General features: G+C 39.2%; 1 protein-coding gene across 1 annotated transcript in view; it reads right to left on the bottom strand.

The window, feature by feature from the left end:
• The window catches only part of NCKAP5 (NCK-associated protein 5), an 851,304-nt gene that overhangs the window by 38,742 nt on the left and 790,333 nt on the right, over positions 1 to 22,229 (bottom strand). The window contains exon 14 of the mRNA XM_006834602.1: positions 16,349 to 16,427. Coding sequence (XP_006834665.1) covers positions 16,349 to 16,427 — 79 coding nt within the window. The remainder of the gene's footprint in view (positions 1 to 16,348; positions 16,428 to 22,229) is intronic.

Genomic DNA, 22,229 nt, shown 5'->3' with positions numbered 1-22,229 from the left:
ATTTCTTGGCAGAGATGAGTGAGTGCCTCCTGTGCTGCCTTATTTTCTTGAATATGGGCTCCTGAAAAGCTCCCACCTCTTCTGTAGCAAGTCTGTTATTTATTTATTTTAATCACAACTTACTAATTTTATTTCTTTCAGGTATCCAGAAGGAGCACTGGTCAGCTCTCAGTTCATAACTCACCAGTTTCTCCACAGAAGAAAGATGAGGCAGTCTCTTTCTGTAAACAAAATATTTCAGGCTTGGAAACTAAATTGGGCAGGTCTACTCTCGTATAGGTTTGCTGTGAGTCAGAATTGACCTATTGTAGTGGGTTTGGTTTTTGGTTAAGGTATTAAAAAGAGCTGTGGCTTTAATGGCACATAAACCACAGGCAGTGCATACAGTCAACTCAGAATTATATGGAATTGTAACATGGAAGATGAAAGTAATAAAATCTGAAGGCTGTCCACACACCTTTGTGTCTGAACTCATCCTTTGACCTGGTGCTTCAGAACTGATGATTTGGGTGCTAGCGAATGCACCTTGGATGCAGCCTCCACCCAGTGTCTGTGGAAGCTTGATTTCTGATATAATGCTGGACAAGTTTCAATGAAGAAAGGACTGGTGATCTACTTACCAAAATCAGATTATGATAACCTTACAGATCATAAAGTGCCAATCTGTAACTAATCATGAGATGATGTGGGACTGGGCAGTATTTTGTCTACTGTGTGTGTGGTTTACCATGAGTCAAGGGACAACTTGATGGTCATTGGTTGGTACAAAGATTAATGCACGTAACTGCTAACCAAGAGGTTATAGGTTTAAGTTCGCCCAAAGATGTTTCAGAAGAAAGGTCTGGCAATCTACTCACCAAACTGATTTCATAACTCACTAATGGGCCATGAACTGTAGCTTAAAAGTACTTGCTTAAAACAGATCTATCTTTTTATATTACTAAAAGGAGTCCTGGTATGGTGCTGTGGGGTAATGCACTGGACTGCAAAGTCGGTTTAAACTACAAGTTTAGTAATTCAATCTCACCAGCCGCTTCTAGAAAACCCTATACAGGGTTGCTATGGACTGTAACAGAGTCAACGGCATAACAACAACAACAACAGTATAGCTACAGAGTCCTGGTGTGGCACTGTAGGTTATTGTGCTGGACTGCAAGATCGGTTTCAACCACAAGGATGACAGTTCCAGCTCACCAGGTGCTCCTCGAAAACTATACACGGGTTGCTATGAGTCAGAACTGACTCAATGGTACTTAATAACAATACAGCTATAAGAGGCTCCATACAGTTTATATGTGCATGTTTCTTTTAATTTCCACTTTCCTGTGTACTTGTGTTTAGGTTTATCAATTACAAATAACTATGTTGTTGTTTTTAAGTACGTTGGAGTCGGTTCCGACTCATAGTGACCCTGAACAGGGTTTCCAAGGCTGCAAATCTTTACAGGAGCAGAAAGCCTCATCTTTCTCCTATGGAACAGCTGGTAGTTTCAAACTGCTGACCGTGAGGTTCGCAGCCTGATTCGTAACCACTATGTTACCAGAGCTCTTTACAAATAGCTATAGTCACTTGATAAATGTTTACCTGTTAACTAGAGAATGTAGTCTATTTATGTTAATTTTCAATCCTCTATATTCCTACTTTTTTATTTTATGCTTTTTACATGTCCAGTTTTTCTATTTATTTTTTATTTTGGACTGACTTTTCCCTCCTTAACATTCCTCTGTTTTTTTTGCCAACTGGTTCTAGTAGTTTAGAAATTTCATATTTCTATTTCTATCCTTTTAGTAGTTGCCCTAGAAATTTTAGCAAGCATATGTACCTTACTCATCTCTAAGGCTAATGTATTAACCCTTTTATTCAGTAATACAGAAACTGGAAATGCTATAATACTTACCACCTTTTCCAACTTATATTCTATTATTGTCTGGAATTTATTTCTATTTGTATATATTATATTCCTTTGGGAGTCCTGGTGTGGCGCTGTGGGTTAATGCGCCAGACTGCAAGCCATTTGAACTGCAAGGTTGGTGGTTCAAGCTCACCAGCGTCTCCTTGGAAACCCTATACAAGGTTGCTAAGGGCTGGAACTGACTCGACGGCACATAAAAACAACAACATAATCCTTTAGTAACATACATTAGATTTGATTTTCATTGTTACATATTGTCCACCGTCTTCATCACTGTCCTTGTCTCAAACACTTTCCTCTGGAGTCATTTTTCTTCTGCCTGATGCATACATACTATTTTAGTGAGGATTGTTGTTGTTAAGTGCTGTCAAGTTGGTTCTGACTCACAGCAACCCTGGATAGGGTTTCCTAGGAGTGGCTGGTGAGTTTGAACCACTTGCCTTGTGGTCCAAACTGACCTTGTGGTCCTACAGGGTCACAGTAGGAAACGCTGGTAGAAAAACACAGCTTTTCTAGGTTTGGAAAATGTCTTTTTTACTTTCCCTTAAAGCATAATTTCACGGAGTATTCACTTCTTGACTGACAACTACTTTTTATCTACCCACTGAAGATATAATTCCATTGTCTTCACTTTCATTCTCATGGTCTTTACTTATTTATTAATGTCATTACTTACAATTACAGTTGTCACTACATTCTAGGTAAGGTGTGTTTTCTCTTTAACATTTAAAATTTTATTTCCTCTATTTTGGGGGGTCTACATTTTGTCCTAGGAGTCCTAGTATGGTGCCATGGGTTAATGCGCTAGACTGCAATGTCACTTTGAACTGCAACATTGGTGGTACAAGCTCACCAGCAGCTCCTTGGAAACCCTCTACAGAGTCGCTAAGGGCCGCAACCAACTTGACAGCATTTAACAACAACAACAACATTTTAGCCATGATATGCTCAAGAGTAGATTTGTAAAAATTTATCCTTCTTGGGATTCATTTCACTTTCTCAATCTGAGATTTGGCAATTTTCTTTAGTTGTGCAAAATCCTTAGTTATTAATTCTTTTCATCTGATATTTACTTTATTCAGTTTTCGGTTGTTGTTTTTTTTCCTTCTGGAGGTGCAGTGAATGTATTTGGTTTTTCTTACTTTTTCCTCAACATGTCTTAATTTCTTTTTTGTAGTATCCATAGCATTGCAGTTCTGTGATGGATTTTACATAATTTTCAGCTTGATCATCTTGGTCAGTAAGTTTTTCTTCTGTTGTAATTACAACTTTTAATTTTTTAAAAGTCCTATCATCTCCATCTCCTTTTTTCAGAGATGAATGATCATTTGTTCCTTTATAAACTTCTCTTTGTTGTTGCTGTTAAGTGCCGTCGAGTCATTTCTGACCCCTAGCAACCCTGTATAGGGTTTCTGAGGAGCAGCTGGTGAGCTTAAACCACCAACCTTGCAGTTCAGACGGCTTTGCAGTTTGGAACACTAATCCACAGTGCTACACCAGGACCCCAACTTCCTTTTGTATTTTTTCTTATTTAAGTACAGTATATGTTTTCATTTTATATTCTCTATTGGATAATTTCCAATTTGGCAGTCTTCACAAACCTCTTTCTATACTTCATTGTTTGTGTCGACAGTAAGGTAGAAATTATTTCCATCTCATAGTGATTTTTCTCTTGTGAGTTAATTTTTCTAATAACTTTGTTGTGGTTGTTGCTGTTAAGTGCTGTAGAATCAGTTCTGACTTGTATCAACCCTTCATAATGTTTCCGAGGAGCGATTGTTAATTTGAGCCACCAACCTTGCGGTGCAGTGCATTCACACAAGGACTCCCTAATAACTCTATTGGTGTGTAACTCTACAAATGGGTTCATCAAGAGATGGTTTGAGTTGATTTTGGCCAGATTCCATGGAGCACTGTCAATCCTGTCTGTATTTTATTTATCTTGTAACTTTTCATTAGGGTAATTTTCAAATATATTCAAAAGTAGAGAAAATAGTGGATTTTACCATTGTACACATTTACTTAGCTTTACAAATAATAATGAATGTCCTGCCATTCTTGTTCCATTTATTCTTTCTCCCAGTATCTTCTCTGGAGTTTGGATGGAAAGGTATAACGGAGCATTTTAACATTTCAATGGGAGTGTGTAGTGGACACACAGAGCAAGATCTCAGTTCCTGATCTATATGAGAGCTAGCTAATGATCTAGAATTTTCAGAGGCTTTTTTCTCTCCTTTTCACCCCACAACTAGAATTACATCCTAGTGAAGGCTGCCTCAGGTATTTATTCCTATCTTCCTTAGCAGGGTGGGCTTACAGCTATTGCCCTTAGGAATCCAGCTTTATGCTAGGGAGCACAAGGGTGTCTTGGGTCCAATATGCTACCCTGTTCAGACCCTAGGCTTTCATTTCTGTCAGTAATTTAGCTCCTTAAAACCAGGCTCTGGGTCTAATGATCAATTGTCCCTCTCCAAGTCTGGAGGGTTTTCCAACATGGGGGACTTCAGTGCTAAAACTGAGAATGTCGCAGATAGACAGGACAGACAGGATAGTCTGCCACTCTAGTTCACTTAATAACAGAACTGAAGGAATGAGTCATGAGGCTGGTACATTTCCTATGAGGGAACTGGGGAGCACACAAAGGAAGGACTTAACATGTAGGAAAGGTCAAAGTGATGTGCTGTAGTTGGAGGAGCCTGAGTCAGAGACTCAGAGACTAGTGCAAACCCCCAGAACAGGTGTGTTGACCGTATCTCTCTCTCGTGCTAGCTGCTATCAAGTTGATCTCTACTCATGGCGAAGACTCGTTGTGTCAGACTACAGCTGTGCTCCACAGGTTTTCATTGGCTGTGTTTTTCAGAACTAGATCACCAGGCTTTTCTTCTGAGGTACTGCTGGATAAACTGGGAGCTCCACCCTTTTTATTAGCAGTTAGCTTGTGACCCCTTTCACTACCCAGGGAGTCCTGCTTTCTCTTCACTCTTTGGATTCAAGGTTTCTTGCTGTTCCTAGACACATGATTTCTTTGCTTGCAGGTCAGCCATGTATTTAAGAAAACCATGCACATTTTCATACTGTACAACCTGTACTTCTAGGTGGGACATTCTGTATAGGGATTTTGAACCTATACTTTGAAATACTGTCAGAAAAGGAAGCCCCTGGAAATTTCTTTCTAATGTGTATCCACATTTTTAAAAAAAAATCACATTTTATATAATAATCCAGAATTTTGGCTTCCCTTTAAAAATGGAAAGAACTCATCACACAGGGCTAGCTAGCATTCTCCTATGGAAACAAATGGAATTGAGAAGTAGCTGCTTCCATAGGATGGGCCATGTTTCTCCCATCCTGCAAATCCCCATTGTTCCTATGATACACGTGTGTGTATGTAAAGCACATATGTCATCTCACTCATTGACATGGGGGTTTACTTGCATTTGCAACCACTGGTCAAACAATCTACTAAAGAGATCCTAGGTCTTTGTGGCCTAGTCATCATTTAGAATTCCTGAGAGCCTTTTAACTTTATTTCATAGCTACAGACTAATCTGATTAGATGCAGGCTTTACCAGACATGAGCCATGGTACTGACCAAGGTATAGAACCTTTCAGAACATCCATTTTCTCATCTGTAGGGTTGTAACTAATCTCTGACTTGCAGGCTTGATGTGAGGACAAAATAAAACCATACACATAAGACACCTAAACCAGTGCTCAGCATATAGAGAGTTCTTAGTAAGTAGTTTTTGGTTATTGGTACTGCTAAGTGCTGACACACCAGGAGTCCTAATAAATAGTAGGTATTAGTATAATGTCATTTTCTTACCTTCTTTCAGAATTTTCTGTTGCTTTGGGTGGATTTCAAGTTTTGTGGCTGAGGCATTCTGCTATTTGACTTTGTTTTGACCTCCCCTCAGTCATTACTATGCCATAAGCCACACCTTTTTATACCTGCTTTTGCTTGTTGTCTTCTCCTGTTTTCTGGCTCCTGGTGACCTTAGTTAGGTACTGCAGAATCAGATGTTACTTTGGCCTGGGCCATCTTCATGGTCGTTGGTATGTTGAGCGCACTGTTACGGCTATTGTGTGAATCCATCTCATTTTAGATTCCCCAACTTTGTCTCTTAGAACATTTGTTGTTGTTGAGTGCCATTGAGTTGGTTCACACTCATAGCTACCCTGTATAGTTCAAGATGTGGCTGGTGGGTTTGAACCGCCAACCTTGTGGCTAACAGCCCAGTGCTTATCCTACAGCGCCACACGAGGACTCCTTCAGAATAATAGGTCTTGGGAAAACTTAATTAATGTCTTCCTTCTATCACCTGTTGGGAGAGGAAGCCTTCTCTTTCAGGTAACTAGGTTAATTCACACACAGTGCCTTCAGGCTCTCCCATTCACAGCACATCGCTTTTCCCTTTCCTAAATGCTAAGGCCTTCCTTCGAGTCCTTCCTTCATGTGCTTTCCCAGTTACCTGGTAGGAAATGTACTAGCCCCATGGCTCATTCATTCAGGGTCTGGCATTGCTGATCTGAGAGATGGACTGCTTGCTGCTCAGCTGTTAACAGACAGGGACACACAATGGTGCCTCCTTTCAACACCACTTCACTCAACGTAACTACCAACAGCTGAGGGAATTCGGGCACGTTCTAGTAGGCTGGCAGGGGAGAATTTTGAGTGCTTGGAGCCCTTTGGCAATCTTAAATATTCCTTGGTGTCTGCTCCTTTTATGTAAATGTCTGATCCTATATAATCCAGCACACCCTGATAAGGACAAGAGTATTAACTGAAGATGAAGTTGACTAGTGCATTTATTTGGCCCAAGGCTAAGTGAGAGAAAATGAAAATGTGTTTTATTTTAAAAGTCTGAATGTGAACATCATCGTGAAATGATGGCTGTTTCTTATCATGTTGGTCTTGTAAAAATCTCCACGGTCATTATTGCCTACAGGATAAAGTGTAATCATGTACGTGTAGCCTACAAGGTCTCCACAATCGGGTCCATCCTACCCCACCAGTTCAGTCTCTACCTAATCTTCAAAATGTACCTTCTATGCTTGTTGATGGAGTCCTGGTGTTGTGCTGCGAGTTAATGCGCTGGACTGCAAGGTTAGTTTGAATTGCAAGATTGGAGGTTCAAGCTTTCCAGCTGCTCCTCGGAAACCTTATACAGGGTCACTATGGGTCGGAACCGACTGGAAGGCACTTAACAACAGCAACAATCTTGTTGAACCAAACAGAACTTCATTCCTTGGTTCATTCCACAGAAGTGAATATCCCACAGGAGTAAAAATGCCACACTTTCAGCCCTCTAGGTCTACAATTCTGTTTCTCTAATGAAAAAAGTGAAGGGGTCAGAGAGTAGCACGTGGTGTGATAATAAGAACAGAAATCCCCATCACGGCCGCATCTCATAACTTTCTCTGGCAGTTACAGGAAAGGCCTCACAAGGCACAAGTAGACAGATGGTAAAAACAGAGAACCAGCCACAAAGCAATGAGAAAAGAGGAGAACGACAAGGAGCAGTTCAAGCCCAGGGCTGGGTACATAGTGGGTACTCAAGGAATGACAAATAACACTATTATTTCCAGGTCGTGGGCAGAAGCAATTGCATGGTCCTGTTTCTGGGTAACTAGTAGTAACTTCTTGGAAGACAGAGTTTACATGCCAGGCTGCATTTGCAAGACACAAACCTCCCTCTTGGAGTTTGTCACTTGAGTTCCAAATGGAAACTGATCATGTACCCACAGTAGAAGCTTCCTCACCCAAGACAGTGCTACACAGTACTTCCTAGATTTTGTACGTCTGGAGATAGAATTAAAAATCATCCTGCAAAGTATCATGGAGTTTGAATTCACATCTTACTCCTTGTCTACAGGCATTGTCATCTTGCTTTCCTTAGTTACCATCTGGTCAACTGTCAATCATGATGACCCTATGTATATAAGGGAAGGAAACATTGACCAGCCCTGTGCAGACATCACAATCACTATATTGTTTGATCCCATCACTGCAGCCAAGGTGCCAATCCATCCCATGGAAATTCCCTTGTACAGTTAAGCCTACACATGTCAGCACATCATTCAAAATGTGCCATTTGATTCGAAGAGCCTCCCGCTCAAAAGTTGTAAAAGTTTGATTAACTTTATGAAATATGCTTTCATTTTATTTTTCATATAATTACCATTCCTTCTACGTTAAATTTTAAAACTTTTTTCCCCAGATTTTCTCAGCAGGGAAAATTATTAATGTTCTTGAAAGAAGACAGATAATTATTAAGGACTTTAATTGATTGGCAGCTACAGTACCAAGAGTCCTGCTGTCTTATTTGTTTTAATTTTAGATAAAGGAAAATTCTAGATGCATTGCATCCCAAAGAAGATTTATTTTTAACCTGCATGTACTCTGCTGGTGACCAATTATATGTTTATTCATAAAGATAGTGGTGACAAACTAATCTAAATTCAATAGATTTTCTCAGAAATTTATTCCAGATTAACTGCATGCATAGACAGCAGTGGTAACTCAGATTATGCAAAATAGAAACTAATCATAAATCACTGAAATTAATTACATCTTCCCCAACAACTCTCCCAATTTACTCTCCTATTGCTTTTCTAAATGACAGTAAAAATTTGATTATGTTCCTTTCGTACCAGTCAGCCGAGTTTGAATGGAAAAACCTTGAAGAGGGTGGGGAGCAGATTTAGGTTACTCCTAAAATCCACTTTTCTCTTCTTCTAGTGCTAAGAGAACCTCCATTTTTGAATGCTAGGCATGTGGTCGGTCATCTACCTGGAAGAAGAACTGTATTTCCTGTTTCCAATTGTGGTTAAGTGTTACCAATTGTGGTTGGTGGGATGCTAGAAAAAAAGTGTTCTTTAAGGGTTGAGTATGTCTTTCGTCAACCCTCTGCCTTCCCGCTGTTGAAGAGTGGGCACAAGGGATAGATTTTTCAGGAATCATTTGGGTCATGATGTGATCTTGGGAATAGACACCCTATGAGGTAGACAGACTGCATAGGAGGCTGGTCCTATGAACTTGTTCTGCCAGCCCTGGACCACTTCTCTTTGTACTTATAAGTATGATTGCCTTTACTCTGTGGTTTCTTCCACTCCATCTGAACTTAAGCTTACTGGTATTAATAGTAAGGGAAAGACAACCTCAGAATCAAAGCTGATGTAATCTACATGATTCCAACAGGATAATTCACATATGGATAACCATTGTTAATCACACTCTATCAGAACTTAAATGCAATACAATAGGTCCCAGAGCCCTTTCCGTTTAGAAGAGGTAAGTACCCGTTTCCTGGTTCTTGTTCTCTGCCTAACTCGGGTACTTGATGTGAGGGCCACTGAGACCATTCCTTTTTTGCCTGTCCGAAAAACAAACAAAATTCAGACCAGACCACATGCATTTGTAGCATAAGGACAAGGCTTATCTGTTCTGCTTGATGAACAGGATGTTGCCTTTGTTGACCATCATTGAGACTCTCGTGTATAGATTCCCTGACAACACTAACTGTATATCACATGACTCTTTTGTCCTTTTTTTGTTGTTGTTAAGTGCCTTAGAGTCAGTTTCAACTCACAGCCTCCCTGTATAGGGTTTCCGAAGAACAACTGGTGAGTTTGAACCCTGGACCTGGTGGTTAGCAGTCTAGTGCTTATCCTACAGTGCCATACTAACTCCAGACTAGGCACATCACTGTTGTGTAGTACATGGTTTATGGTTTAGAGGATAGGAGGTTACAAGAACAAGGACTATGAGAGATAAAATAAATTCCATTTGTGTTTGACACTGATTCTTGTGCCTTGTCTTGTCTGAAGTATGGTTGAGCCTGTCTTTTCTTCTGTACCATAAAATTTGTTCATATCACACTCTGAGTCTGAAACTTACAGCATCCAAGAGTTTCTGTTAAGTAGAGATGGTAGTGCATGGAGTTGATTCTGACTCATAGCGACCCTGTGTACAGTTTCCAAGGCTGTAAATCTTTAAAGGAGCAGATAGCACCATCTTTCTCCCGTGGAACCGCTGGTTGTGCTGAACTTCTGACTCGTAACCACTAAGCTAAGTAGACATACAGCTTGCTTAACTGGGTCCTTTTTACAATGCAACTATGTTTCCTGTAAAGGTAACCTGTTGAATCCATTACTATATTGACATGAGTTATTATATCAGATTCATGTCTAGGGGAAGACAAAGAAGAGGATATGAAAGACTGTGGGGAAATGGAAATACACTTATGATCTGTTAACTATATCAGAGTTACTTCCCAAGCAGCTACTATCCTCTCATCTAATGCAACAGATATGGGTAGTCTGGAAGAAGGAAAATAGATTAAAAAGCTATGATTTCTTAGAAGCAGTTTCTTTCTGGGGTAGAGAAGAGAGCACTAAGTCACCTTCACAGAGCTCTCCAAGGAGAGCTCGGTCACCAGGGCTAGGTAAGTACTTTGTCTTGCTGTTCTCTGGTGGTAGAATTCTTTCAATTATGGGGCACTAAGGTAATGTCACTGTACTACTGGGCAGATATTCCTTTGTAATTCTTTTAGGATGGCAGATAGGTAACATGTTTTCTTCATTTCATGAGAGGCTACCTTGCATCCCTGCTTTGGTGGTTACCATTCAATTCTGCTTAGCTTCTTCTGCAAATACCTTAAAATTGTCTCCTCTTTCTAGGAATTTCCAAATCCTGTCTTCCTTTCCTAATGATTCTTGATGATGATTAGCCAATGTTTTAAATACGAGACAATGTTATCAGAATTCCTGCTTACTATTCAACCCTGTTAATTTTTATAATAAACCCACTGCCATTGAGTCAATTCTGAACCTATAGGACAAAAGAGAACAGCTTTCTAGGGTTCCCAAGACTATAAAGCTTGATGGGAACAGACAGTCTCATCTTTCTCCCAGAGAATGGCTGGAGGGTTTGAACCACTGGCCTTGTGGTTATATGTGGTTAGCAGCCCAGTGCTTAATGCAGTGTTCTACCAGGGCTCCCAATGAATTTAATACAGAGGATAAAGTGATTATAGTCAAATAGCATAAAAGACCCATTAGAAATATGGTGTTTGTGGTTATGTGTGTTAATACTTCTGTTGGGCTAAGCTAATGATTTGCTTTCTGGTTATTAAAATAGAAATCTGACTTTTTTTTTTTTTTTAAGTATCTTTTTAAAATTTAATTTTAGTGCTTTTTCTTTCTTGTTGATCTTCTTTGAAAACACAAAAAACTCAAGATTCCATAAATAGTGTCTAGTGTGTGCCAAAAGCCCCAGTGGCACAGTGGATTAGGCATTGGGTTGATGGTTCAAACCCACCAACTGTTCTGTGGGAGAATGATGAGGCTGTCTGCTCTCATAAAGATTTACAGTCTCAGAAATCCTAAAATGTCTCAGAAATCCTAAGGAGCAGTCCCACACTGTCATATAGGATTGAGATGAGTTGGAAATCAACTCAGTGGAGCAGTGGTTTTGGTTTTGGAGTATGTGCCAGGTGGGAGTCAGTTTCTGGATGATGTAAATGCTAGCACATAAGGTTAGTGGTTCAAGTCCACCGAGAGGTACCACGGAAGAAAACTTAGTGAGCTATTTTCAACAACTTAGCCATTGAAAACCCTATGGAACACAGTTCTGCTGTGCTGCACATGGGTCACCATGAGTTATAACTGACTTAATGGCAATTGGTTATATGTTGGTCATTCTTTTGGGATCAAAGAGCCAGATTAAAAGAAGGAAATGGCATAACCCTTATCCTCAAGGACAAGAACACCAACACTTATACTATACTGGGGTGGTGTCTAAAGGGGTGGACCTCACTTAGCAAGCAGAGATAGGTGAAACTTCTCAAAGGAGGGGTAATCGACCTGAGATTTATAGAACATACTGTTTTGTTGTCCTTTTGATGTCCTTAATTAGCTGTTCTAAGGAATATATTCCTTTTGGGTATTACTGTTTATTTTATGAACCTGTCTATGATTTGGTTGAAAGGCGGTCTCAAGGAATGGCTCCAGTTCCAGATGAGACGGTGCCTTAGAACCATAGTATCAAGGTCTCCTCCACTCTCTGTCAGACCGGTACATCTGGTCTTTTGTGAATTTGAGCTTTTATTCTACATGTATCTCTCACTCTGTCTGGGACTCTACTGTCATTCCAGACAGAGCAGTCAGTCACAGGAACTAGGCACCAGCTAGCTGTGGTTCTTGGGGTCATTTAAGATGAGTTTCGTGTGATTCATTAGTCTTTTGAACAAATTGCTCCCTTGATTTAGATCAGTTTAGAAAATAATAAATCTTGTTGAATTCTTTTACTTAATTCATAAACCTTGAGTTCCAATATAGAGTAGACTCAGTTAATAATTACCTGTCTCATAATTAACTGATAACATTTTGCTGAATCAACATGATTGACCTCAACCACAATTCACAAATTCACAAATTTCCAGACTGTTATTCTCTGTTAAAGACATTACCTAAAGACTAGTTAAAAGAATATATTTAAATTTGCTTAGTTGGTATTATTTGGAAACATTCTGTAGTTATAAAATACAGTGAGAGTTTAGACAAATGAAAAACATTAAGACTGCCAGAGGGCTAAAAAATAATCTCAGTATTCTTGTGGAATAAAGATAAATATCCACTTAGTTGAGTCCCATTCAGTTTTACTTGGCAGACAGGCTGAAGTGAATGACATTTTCAGAGTTTGTGATGACCCAGCTGATTGGCTACCCCAGGAAATATGCCCAGCTCCTTTCTCCTTGTTATGTCATGTGACACCAAAACCCCACAGATGTCAAGTTGATTGCAACTCATAGATACCCTGTTGTTACATGCTGTCAAGTCAGTTCTGACACACAGTGACCCTGTATAGCGTTTCCAAGGAGTGACTAGTGGGTTTAAAATGCTGACCTTGTGGTTAGCAGTCCAGTGTTTATCCTACATCTTCACACAAGAGCTCCAGTGACCCTGTATGGCAGAGCACAATTGTCCCATAGGGTTTCCAAGGTTGTAATCATTATGGGAACAGTCTTGCTTTTCTCCTGTGGAACAGCTGATATTCTGGACAGCAGATGAGTGCTTAACTACTGCACCACCAGGGCTCCTTACACCCTGTGACAGATACTGAAAAGGAGCTTATTTTCCCAGTTAGGATTGGCCATATGCTCTAGTTCACACCAATGCCATGCATGCAATGTGGAGTCTCTAGGGCTATTCTGAATGAGTTTCTTCTTCCTTAAACATCCACTCCTCACTTTTATGGGCATGATTAGGGTCCAAGGATCAGATGTTTATGCAAAAATGGAGGATGACTACATCATTACACAACTGCCAAATTACATCATTACATCATTGCCAAACCATTGAGAATAATGGCCCAGCTATGTGGACACATCATCTTAAGCATCACAGCCAATTACTACTTTCTCTTAGCTCCTCTGCACTCACTACTGTCACATGTACATTATTAATGTGCAAAATACTTGGACAGATTTTTTTTACAATTGTTGTAAATGTGAAATACCAACTGAGATAGTCAATAAGTGAAGAATAGGTATAATTTTCACTTCATTGGGGTGGGATATTCAGAATGACAGAAATCATTTTGCATCCAGAGGCAATGAACATGAAGATAAGAAGTTAAAAAGATAATAACATGACAGAGGAAACAGATAATCCGAGCCAAGGGTTGAGATTCTAGACCTTCATATTTGCCTTCCTCCAAACTTCAAATTATGTAAGATGATTAAATGACTTTATCAGTCATGGTTAGTCAGTTTTTTCTGTTTTGTTTTATTCACAGCCAGTGGCTCCATACGATAAGCACTGGACTGTAAACCACAAGGCCCGAGATTCAAGCCCACTAGTCATTCCGCAGGAGAAAGATGAGGCTTTCTGCTCCTGTGAAGATTTAAAGCCTCAGAAACCCTATACAGGGTCACTATGAGTCAGAACCAACTCAATGGTACTTAAAACAACAACAATAGCAACTTATTAGTATAGTTCCTAACAGTTTTGAACAGATAAATCTCCATTTATCCAAAGAAAAAGTCAGCTCTGTCAGAAATCAGGGTCCAAATTTATTACCATTGTTGTTGTTGTTAAGTGCTATCAATTCGGTTACAGCTCAGAGCAATCCTGTATAGCGTTTCCAAGGAGAGGCTGGTGGGTTTGAACCACCAACCTTGCAGTTAGCAGTCCAGTGCTTATACTACAGTGCCACACAGCCTTCTCATTAGAATAATCTAAAAGTGGAACAATGGTTAAGTGCTGAACTGTGAACTGAACTCACCAGTGCCTCTGCAGGAGTTAAGAAATGGTGATCTGCTCCCATACAGGTTAGAGCTTAGGAACCTCTTGATGACAGCTCTGTCCTGTCACAGGGGTATGCGATGAGTACGAATTGACTTGATGGCACACAGTGGCAGCAGGCTATCTAAAAAGCCTCTGTTGAACAGAGCTTTCTGTGATGGTAGAAACGTTCATATGGAACATACAGACTATGTAGTCACTCAGCACTTGACAAGTGGCTAATGTGAACAAGGAACTGAATTACTGTATTTTATCTTATTATGTTACATTTCAATCTTAAGAGTCACATGTGGCTAATGACTATCACATTGGACAGTAGAGATCCTAAGTATTGCTTGTTATTTTTGTTGTTAAGTGTCGTCGTGTTAGTTCCAAATCACAACAACCCTGTTTAGGGTTTCTGAGGAGCAGCTGGTGAATTTGAACTACCGACATTGAGGTTCAAACTGACCTTGCAGTCCAGTTCTTCTCCTACAGTGCCACACCAGGACTTGTAAGTATTACTAGTCTATTTTTAAATCCTTACATGACTGTATCTGTCTTGAACATTTCAGCCTCTAGCTTTATATAGGGGAGTGTGATGGCTCTGTAGGATAAGCAATGGACAAGATCAGTGGTTCAAGCCCAAAAGCTGCTCCAAGGAAGAAATAATGAAGCTTTGTGCTTCTGAAAAGATTTACAGCCTTGTGAGTTGGAGTCACCTTGACACACAAAAACAACAAGCTTTATATGTGATTTTACAGACCCAAGAATACCTCATTATGGAAAAACGATGACTCAGCAGGATTTTACACAGTGTCATGTTTGAAGCCTGCTAAAGAATATTTAATCTGCATATTAACTAGCTACACAAAACTGATACTAATGTATGTACTTACATTGGTAACTATAATACAAGGTGTCTTTTTGGAATAATAATCTTATCCAGACTTCATGAGTGCTCTTTGCTAAGACTTTTGTATTCCTAATTACAAATCAAAGGAATAATAATGGCATGCTAGTCTCATTAAACTGTGGGCTACAACAATTATCTGAGATAAACTGTAAATTATAGTTTGTAGACATCTGGTACATTAGAAAATCGGCAGCAAGTGTAGCAACATGGCGTCAAGAGCAATGGGAAGCTGAAGGGTGGCAAGTAAAGGAACTCAAGTAAATACACGGGCTCAGTGGACAGCGATCATGCCAGAAGTCTGTGAGGGCTGACATATCCTGTCACATGATACTCAAATACAATCTACTACATCCAAACATGATTTGGAGAAATGATGTCAACATGTTTTGGTGTCTAATCTAGAGTTAAATAATCAACGCGGGCACATTCACAGCTAATTTTAGAGCCTGGGGAACAACTAATTCTGCAAGTGTCCAGGGTGGCCCAGAGCTCTTAAATTATCATCATTTCTATCTCCTGACAAGGATCAGAGTCACAGACAGCTTCTATATCACTGGTTCCTGCCCTGCTGCTGAGAACATGACAGCAAAGTCCCTTTGCGTTGGGAACTTCAGTTACATCAGTCTGGGCTTATGTTACATTTTAAGACATAGCTGAGGAGTCAAACATATGTCAAACAGGATCAGGTATATATCCATAATCAGGGTTCTCACAGAAATGATAGGAAACATGAGCTGAAGATAATGACAAACTATACTTCATCAATTTGGTTCTGTGTTTAAAACTTACTCAATTGAGAAAATTGATTTAAGGGAGTTAATTATCACCCCTTATTTTAAAATAATCAGTGTTTACAATGGATGCTTCTGAAAAGCACACAATTAAAGAAACAAGATTGAGTCAAAGCTGATATCCTTCTCAGAGAAAAGAGATCTATACTCAGTATCACTTTTATATTGACAAATGTTCATTTGTCATCAGTTTGTATTCCATTCATTTGCCTAGAGTTACCACCTGAAACACACTTGTTTTATTCAGGCTGCTTTGACTCACTTGTTTTATGGTACCTCTCAGCATTGAAGAAGACACGGATAATGACCACGTGTGAACAGTTACGACTCAGTCTCTTAGGAGATAGACCTACAACGTGGTCTCCAGGAAGAAAGCATGTCTGAAAGTAGGCATGTAAAGAATATCTCAGAGTGAAAGATGCATCAAGACAGGCATTTTACCTATGATGTGGCTCTGAAATGTAGAATCTGCAGTTGGGTCTTCTTCATCCTCTTGCAGGTTTCCATTTGCTTCTTTCATCTGGAGTAACAAGAAAACACTGAGTTGTTACTTAATAAACAGATTTTTTTTGCAATACTTACAATAGTGGTGCATTCTGTAACAAATGTGTACATGTATATTTTCTTTCTACTGCCCTTTAGTTCATCAGTTTACTTTATTACAAGCTTACAGTATAGGAGAGTATTTAAAAAAATATATAACTCCAACTCCAAAAGTTAGGATTCACAAGATAACTTGTCCTGCTCAAGAATTTAGACATAATGGCTTTGGTTTTTAATATCTAATAAAGCCAGTTCAGAAACATTGAACTGTTAGGAAAATTTGAAGTATAAGGAGATAAAATTCCCCCAGAGTTGGTGACTTCTACCATAAGTTATTTTAACAAGAATCAAGACATATACTTAGATCTTCTAACCCTTTTCCTGGAATATAACTCTAAGGAAATGATTTTTCTTTGTTCTCTGTCAACTGAAGTAAGAGGTGACTGAGATATTTGCTCAGTGAACAAAAGCACTGACACATTTATCTGGAGTTTTGAGGTCAAAAGCATTCCTTTTATATCTCAGCTCAAATATCTAAGAGCTTGGTGATCACTCATCAAATACTACACTAGAGAAAAAGCTAATGATATCTCAAGATACTATACAGACTTCCAGTTTTGGTGGCAGTGGAGAAAGTCAGGTAGGGAAATCTCGGTGCTAGAGAGGGACTGAGATCTCACTCAAGAAGCATTCACAGAACTCCAGAGCTCTGGATCTACAATAAGGTCCAGGACGTCAGTTTCCCACACTCGCAAGTGAAAAAATAATGATATTAAGGAAAATACTGCGAGTCAGGAGATGGGACTCCCTCTGTGGCTACCCCCCACCCCATCAGAGTTTAGAGAGTGGGGCTGCAGCCATTCCAGCTCAGTGAACCTGCTCTAAAAGTGGCTCAGAGACACTTGCATAAAGAGGTGCAGGAGCCTACACAGTTCTTCCACATCTTCCCTGGAGTGCCTTCTTCACTCAGCCAGGATACCATCAGGTGGGTAGATATGCACCCTCAAAAAAACAGCCCTGATCCCCCAGTTACCCCACAGTACAAAGAGAGGGAGTTTGTGGGCCACTAATGATGTCAGCCACAGACACAGACCTAAGATTGATTTGCGCTAGACCCTTGGTGGCTGTGTGCCTAAGACCCTGTGCAGCGTTTCCGGGGCTGTGGATCGTTGCAGGAGCGGAGTGCCTCGCCTTTCTCCTGTTGAGCGGCTGGTGGTTTTGAGCTGCTGACCTTGTGGTTTGTGGCCCCATTTGTGGCTGCTACATTATCTGGGCTCCGTTGCAGGACCCTTATAATACAATCTGTAAAACCTCAGCAAAAAAGGTCTCAGCCATCTCGAGAACTGCGCTAACTAACCTTCAGAGACAAAAATACTGGACAATCTTTCTCCCATTAACTTCTCAATATCTACCTACGCACCTCTACTGTAGTGACTGGAGGAGGGGCCTGAATGAGTGGATACCCTCATCCATCCCACTGCAGGAGGCTTCTACCTTGCACACACACTGACTGTATAGCTCAGGACAGTCAACCACAGCTTCATTTCTGTTCCAAAGTGGTGGCTTTTGTCTCTGCATTTATATTAATTCTGTTTTTGGTCCTTTTGATCACATATCTTTCCTGGAGGCAGGAGCCTTTTCTCCCTATGATACCCAAGAAAAGACAGCAATTGTGGCCATATAGCCAAGCTATCAGCATACCCCATTATATTCCACCACTGAGACCAGAGCCACAATACCTGCTAAGCATTACATGCGAAAAGGGAAGCCTATCTCCTGATCATATTCACTAGGCGACTCCCAGTAAGCTTAATAACAAACAACAAACATTCAATTAAGCTTTAAAAAACAACAACAACACATAACTATTGGAAATAATTAATAAAAAAAATGATATCGAAACATGTCCAAAAACAAGAGAGTAGCTGGGACAAATGAGCTGGAGACAGAAAAGGGCTTTCTAGAAGAGAAAGAGCAGGTTTTAGATATGCCTGAGAAAGAATTCAGAAGAATGATATGGAAACAAATTCAAAGGCTCCAAAAAGGGGTGGAGAAAAACAAGGAAGAAGTCAGGAAAGTACTACAAGAGCTATCAAGTAAGATTGATACAGCATTGGAAAAAATTCAAAACCCGCAAAAAGATGTCCAGATGATTAATAATAAGATATCAGAAATGGACAATACACTGAAAGGGGAAAGGAGCAGAATAGAAGAGATGGAAGCCAGAATTAGCGAGCTGGAAGACAAATCTCTCAATACTGTTAGATAGAAGAGCAAGTGGAAAAAAACTATAACAAAATCTGAAGAGAGCCTATGATTCATGCTGGATAACATGAAGAGGAGCACCAGACGAATTACTGGTATTCCAGAACAGGAAGAATCAGAGAAGTCCACAGAGGAGATGGTTGAAAAGCTTCTGGAAGAAAATTTCCCTAACATCCTGAAAGATGAGAAGATAAACATTCAAGAAGCCAAACATACCCCAGGAAGGATAGACCCCAAAAGAAAGTCACCAAGACATATAATAATCAAGCTCTCCAAAATCAAAGGAGAGAATACTGAAAGCGGCCAGGGAGAAGAGAAATGTCACTTATAAAGGCAAGCAAATCAGATTACGCTCTGAGTATTCAGAACAAACCATGCAGGCAAGAAGGCAATGGGGAGACATATACAAAATCCTTCAAGAAAAAAAACTGCCAACCAATATTCATCTATCCAGCAAAATTGTCAATCAAATACAATGGGGTGATCAAGACATTCCATGATAAACAGAATCTGAGCGATTTTGTCAAAAACAACCCAGCATTTCAAAACATCCTAAAGGGAGTTCTGTGTACAGAAAACCAACAAGAGCAGACAACAACCAGAGATTGACAGGTATGGCAACACCACCTAGAACTCAGTCAATGGATAGCAGAGTCCAGAACAGAACATGACTACAACAACAAACTCAAGGGAGCTGGGAGGACAACCAAAGATCAAAATTATATCACTGTCAAGAAGGGACAAACATAGCAGCAGAGATCTAAGTGGTGAGGATACCAGATAAATTACAGGATACAATGGATTTTCTTAAAGGGAAATAAAAGTTAGTAGACTATAAGGTAACCCTAAAGAATGTAAATACTTCACAACTTACCATGAAAATGAACTTCTAAGCAGAACAAGCAAATATGAACACTAAGAACAAACAAACAAACCAAACAAAAGAATGAACAGCACTACCAAAAAAGTAACATAATGGCAGGAATTAACTCATACCTTACCTATCAATAATTACTTTGAGCGTCAATGGATTGAATGCAACAGTGAAGAGACAGAGAGTGGCAGAATGGATAAGAAAATAAGACCCTTCAATATGCTGCCTACAAGAGACACAATTTACACATAATGACAAACACAGACTAAAAGTTAAAGGATGGGAAAAAAATTACCAGGCTAACTGCAAGAATAAGCAAGCAGGAGTGGCTATACTAATCTCTGACAATGTAAACTTCAAGATAAAAAACCAGCATAAGAGACAAAGGACACTATCTCATGATCAAAGGGTCAATTGAGCAAGATGACATAACCATAATAAATATCTATGCTCCCAATGAAAGATCACCAAGATACATGAAGCAAACCTTACTAGAAGTGAAGAAAGAAATAGATAAATCTACAATTATAGTGGGAGATTTTAATACACCATTTTCGAAAAGGGATAGAACAACCAGAAAGAAACTCGACAAAGTTACAGAGGAGCTAAACAACACAATCAACCAACTTGACCTCATAGATGTACACAGAGCATTCAATTCAACAACAGCACAATATTAATTCTTCTTCAGTGCGCATGAATCATTTTCTAGAATTCATCATGTGTTAGGTCACAAAGCTAGCCTCCATAAATTTACAAACATCAAAATTCTACAGAGCATCTTTTCAGACCACAATGCTATGAAACTAGAAATCAACAAAAAGAAGACAAAGGAAATAATGGAAACTGAACAACACCCTGCTGAAAAGCAACTGGATAAAAGAAGAAATTAAACATGAATTCACAAAGTTCCTAGAAACAAACGAGAATGAAAACACAACATACCAAATTCTTTGGGACACAGCAAAAGAAGTGCTGAGAGGACAATTTATTGCAATAAATGCACACATCCAAAAAGAGGAAAGAACCAAAATTAACATGTTAACGCAGCATCTCCAACAATTGGAAGCAGACCAGCAGAGGGAACCTACAGTCACCAAAAGAAAGGAAATAATATGATAAGAGCAGAAATAAATGAGATGGAAAACCGAAAAACTATACAAAGAATGAACATGGCAAGAAGCTGGTACTTTGAAAGGATTAATAAAATTGACAAACCATTGCCAAAACTAATCAAAGAAAAGAGGGAGAGGACACAAATAACTCACGTTAGAAACACATGGGTGATGTCACAACAGAACCAAACAAAATCTAAAGGATAATAATACAATACTATAAAGAGCTGTACTCCAACAAATTCGAAAACTTAAATGAGATGGATATATTTCTAGAAAGACATGGCCTACCTAAACTTACTCAGAATGAAGTAGAAAACTTGAACAAATCCATAACAAATGAAGAAATTGATTAGGTCATTAAAAAACTCCCAACCAAAAGAAGTTCAAGCCCAGATGGCTTCACGGGTGAGTTCTACCAAACATTCAGGGAAGAACTGTCACCAATTCTACTCAAATTATTCCAGAATATAGAAGAGGATGGAAAACTCCCCAATACATTCTATGAAGCAAGTATAACCCTCATACCAAAAGGTATGTGAAGGGAAGGACTTCACTAAAAAAGAAAACTATAGACCAATATTCCTCATGAACACAGGCACAAAAATTCTCAACAAAACCCTATCCAACAGAATCCAACAGCACATCAAAAAAATAATACATCATGATTAAGTTGGTTTCATAAAAGGGATGCAAGGATGGTTCAACATTAGAAAAACAATCAACATCATCCACCATATAAATTAGAAAAAGGAAAAGAACCACATGATCATATCGATTGATACAGAAAAGGCTTTGACAAAATGCAATATCCATTCCTGATAAAAACACTCCACAAAGTAGGAATTGAAGGGAAATTCCTCAGCATAATTAAGAGCATATATACAAAACCAACAGCTTACATCACTCTCAATGGAAAGAAATTTAAAGCCTTCCCTCTGTGAACAGGAACCAGACAAGGATGCCCTTTGTCACCACTCCTATTCAATATTGTGCTGGAAATTTTAGTCAGAGCTATATGGAAAGATAGAGAAATTAAAGGCATTCAAATTAGCAAAGAGGAAGTAAAACTCTCTTTATTTTCAGATGATATGATCCTATACATAGAAAACCCCAAAAACTCAGTAAAAAAACAAACAAACAAAAACTACTAGACCTCATTGGAAGATTCAGCAAAGTGGCAGGAGGATAGATCAACATATAAAAATCAATTGGATTTCTCTATAGCAACAATGATAACACTGAAAAGGACATTAGGCAAGAAATACCATTTACAATAGCCACCCAAAGGATGAAATATTTAGGAATAAACATAACCAGAGAAACAAAGAACTTATACAAAGAAAATTACAAACACTACTACAAGAAACCAAAAAGACCTACAGAAGTGGAAGAACATTCCATGTTCCTGGATAGGAAGACTCAACATTGTGGAAATATCAGTACTGCCCAAAGCAATTTAAACATATAATACAATCCAAATCCAGATTCCAACTACATTCTTCAAAGAGATGGAAAAGACAAA

Source organism: Chrysochloris asiatica, unplaced genomic scaffold (assembly GCF_000296735.1).
Source record: "Chrysochloris asiatica unplaced genomic scaffold, ChrAsi1.0 scaffold00012, whole genome shotgun sequence".
Classification (NCBI taxonomy): Eukaryota; Metazoa; Chordata; class Mammalia; order Afrosoricida; family Chrysochloridae; genus Chrysochloris; species Chrysochloris asiatica.
Note: the sequence above shows the minus strand (reverse complement) of the source record. Positions and strands in the feature narration are given on the sequence as shown.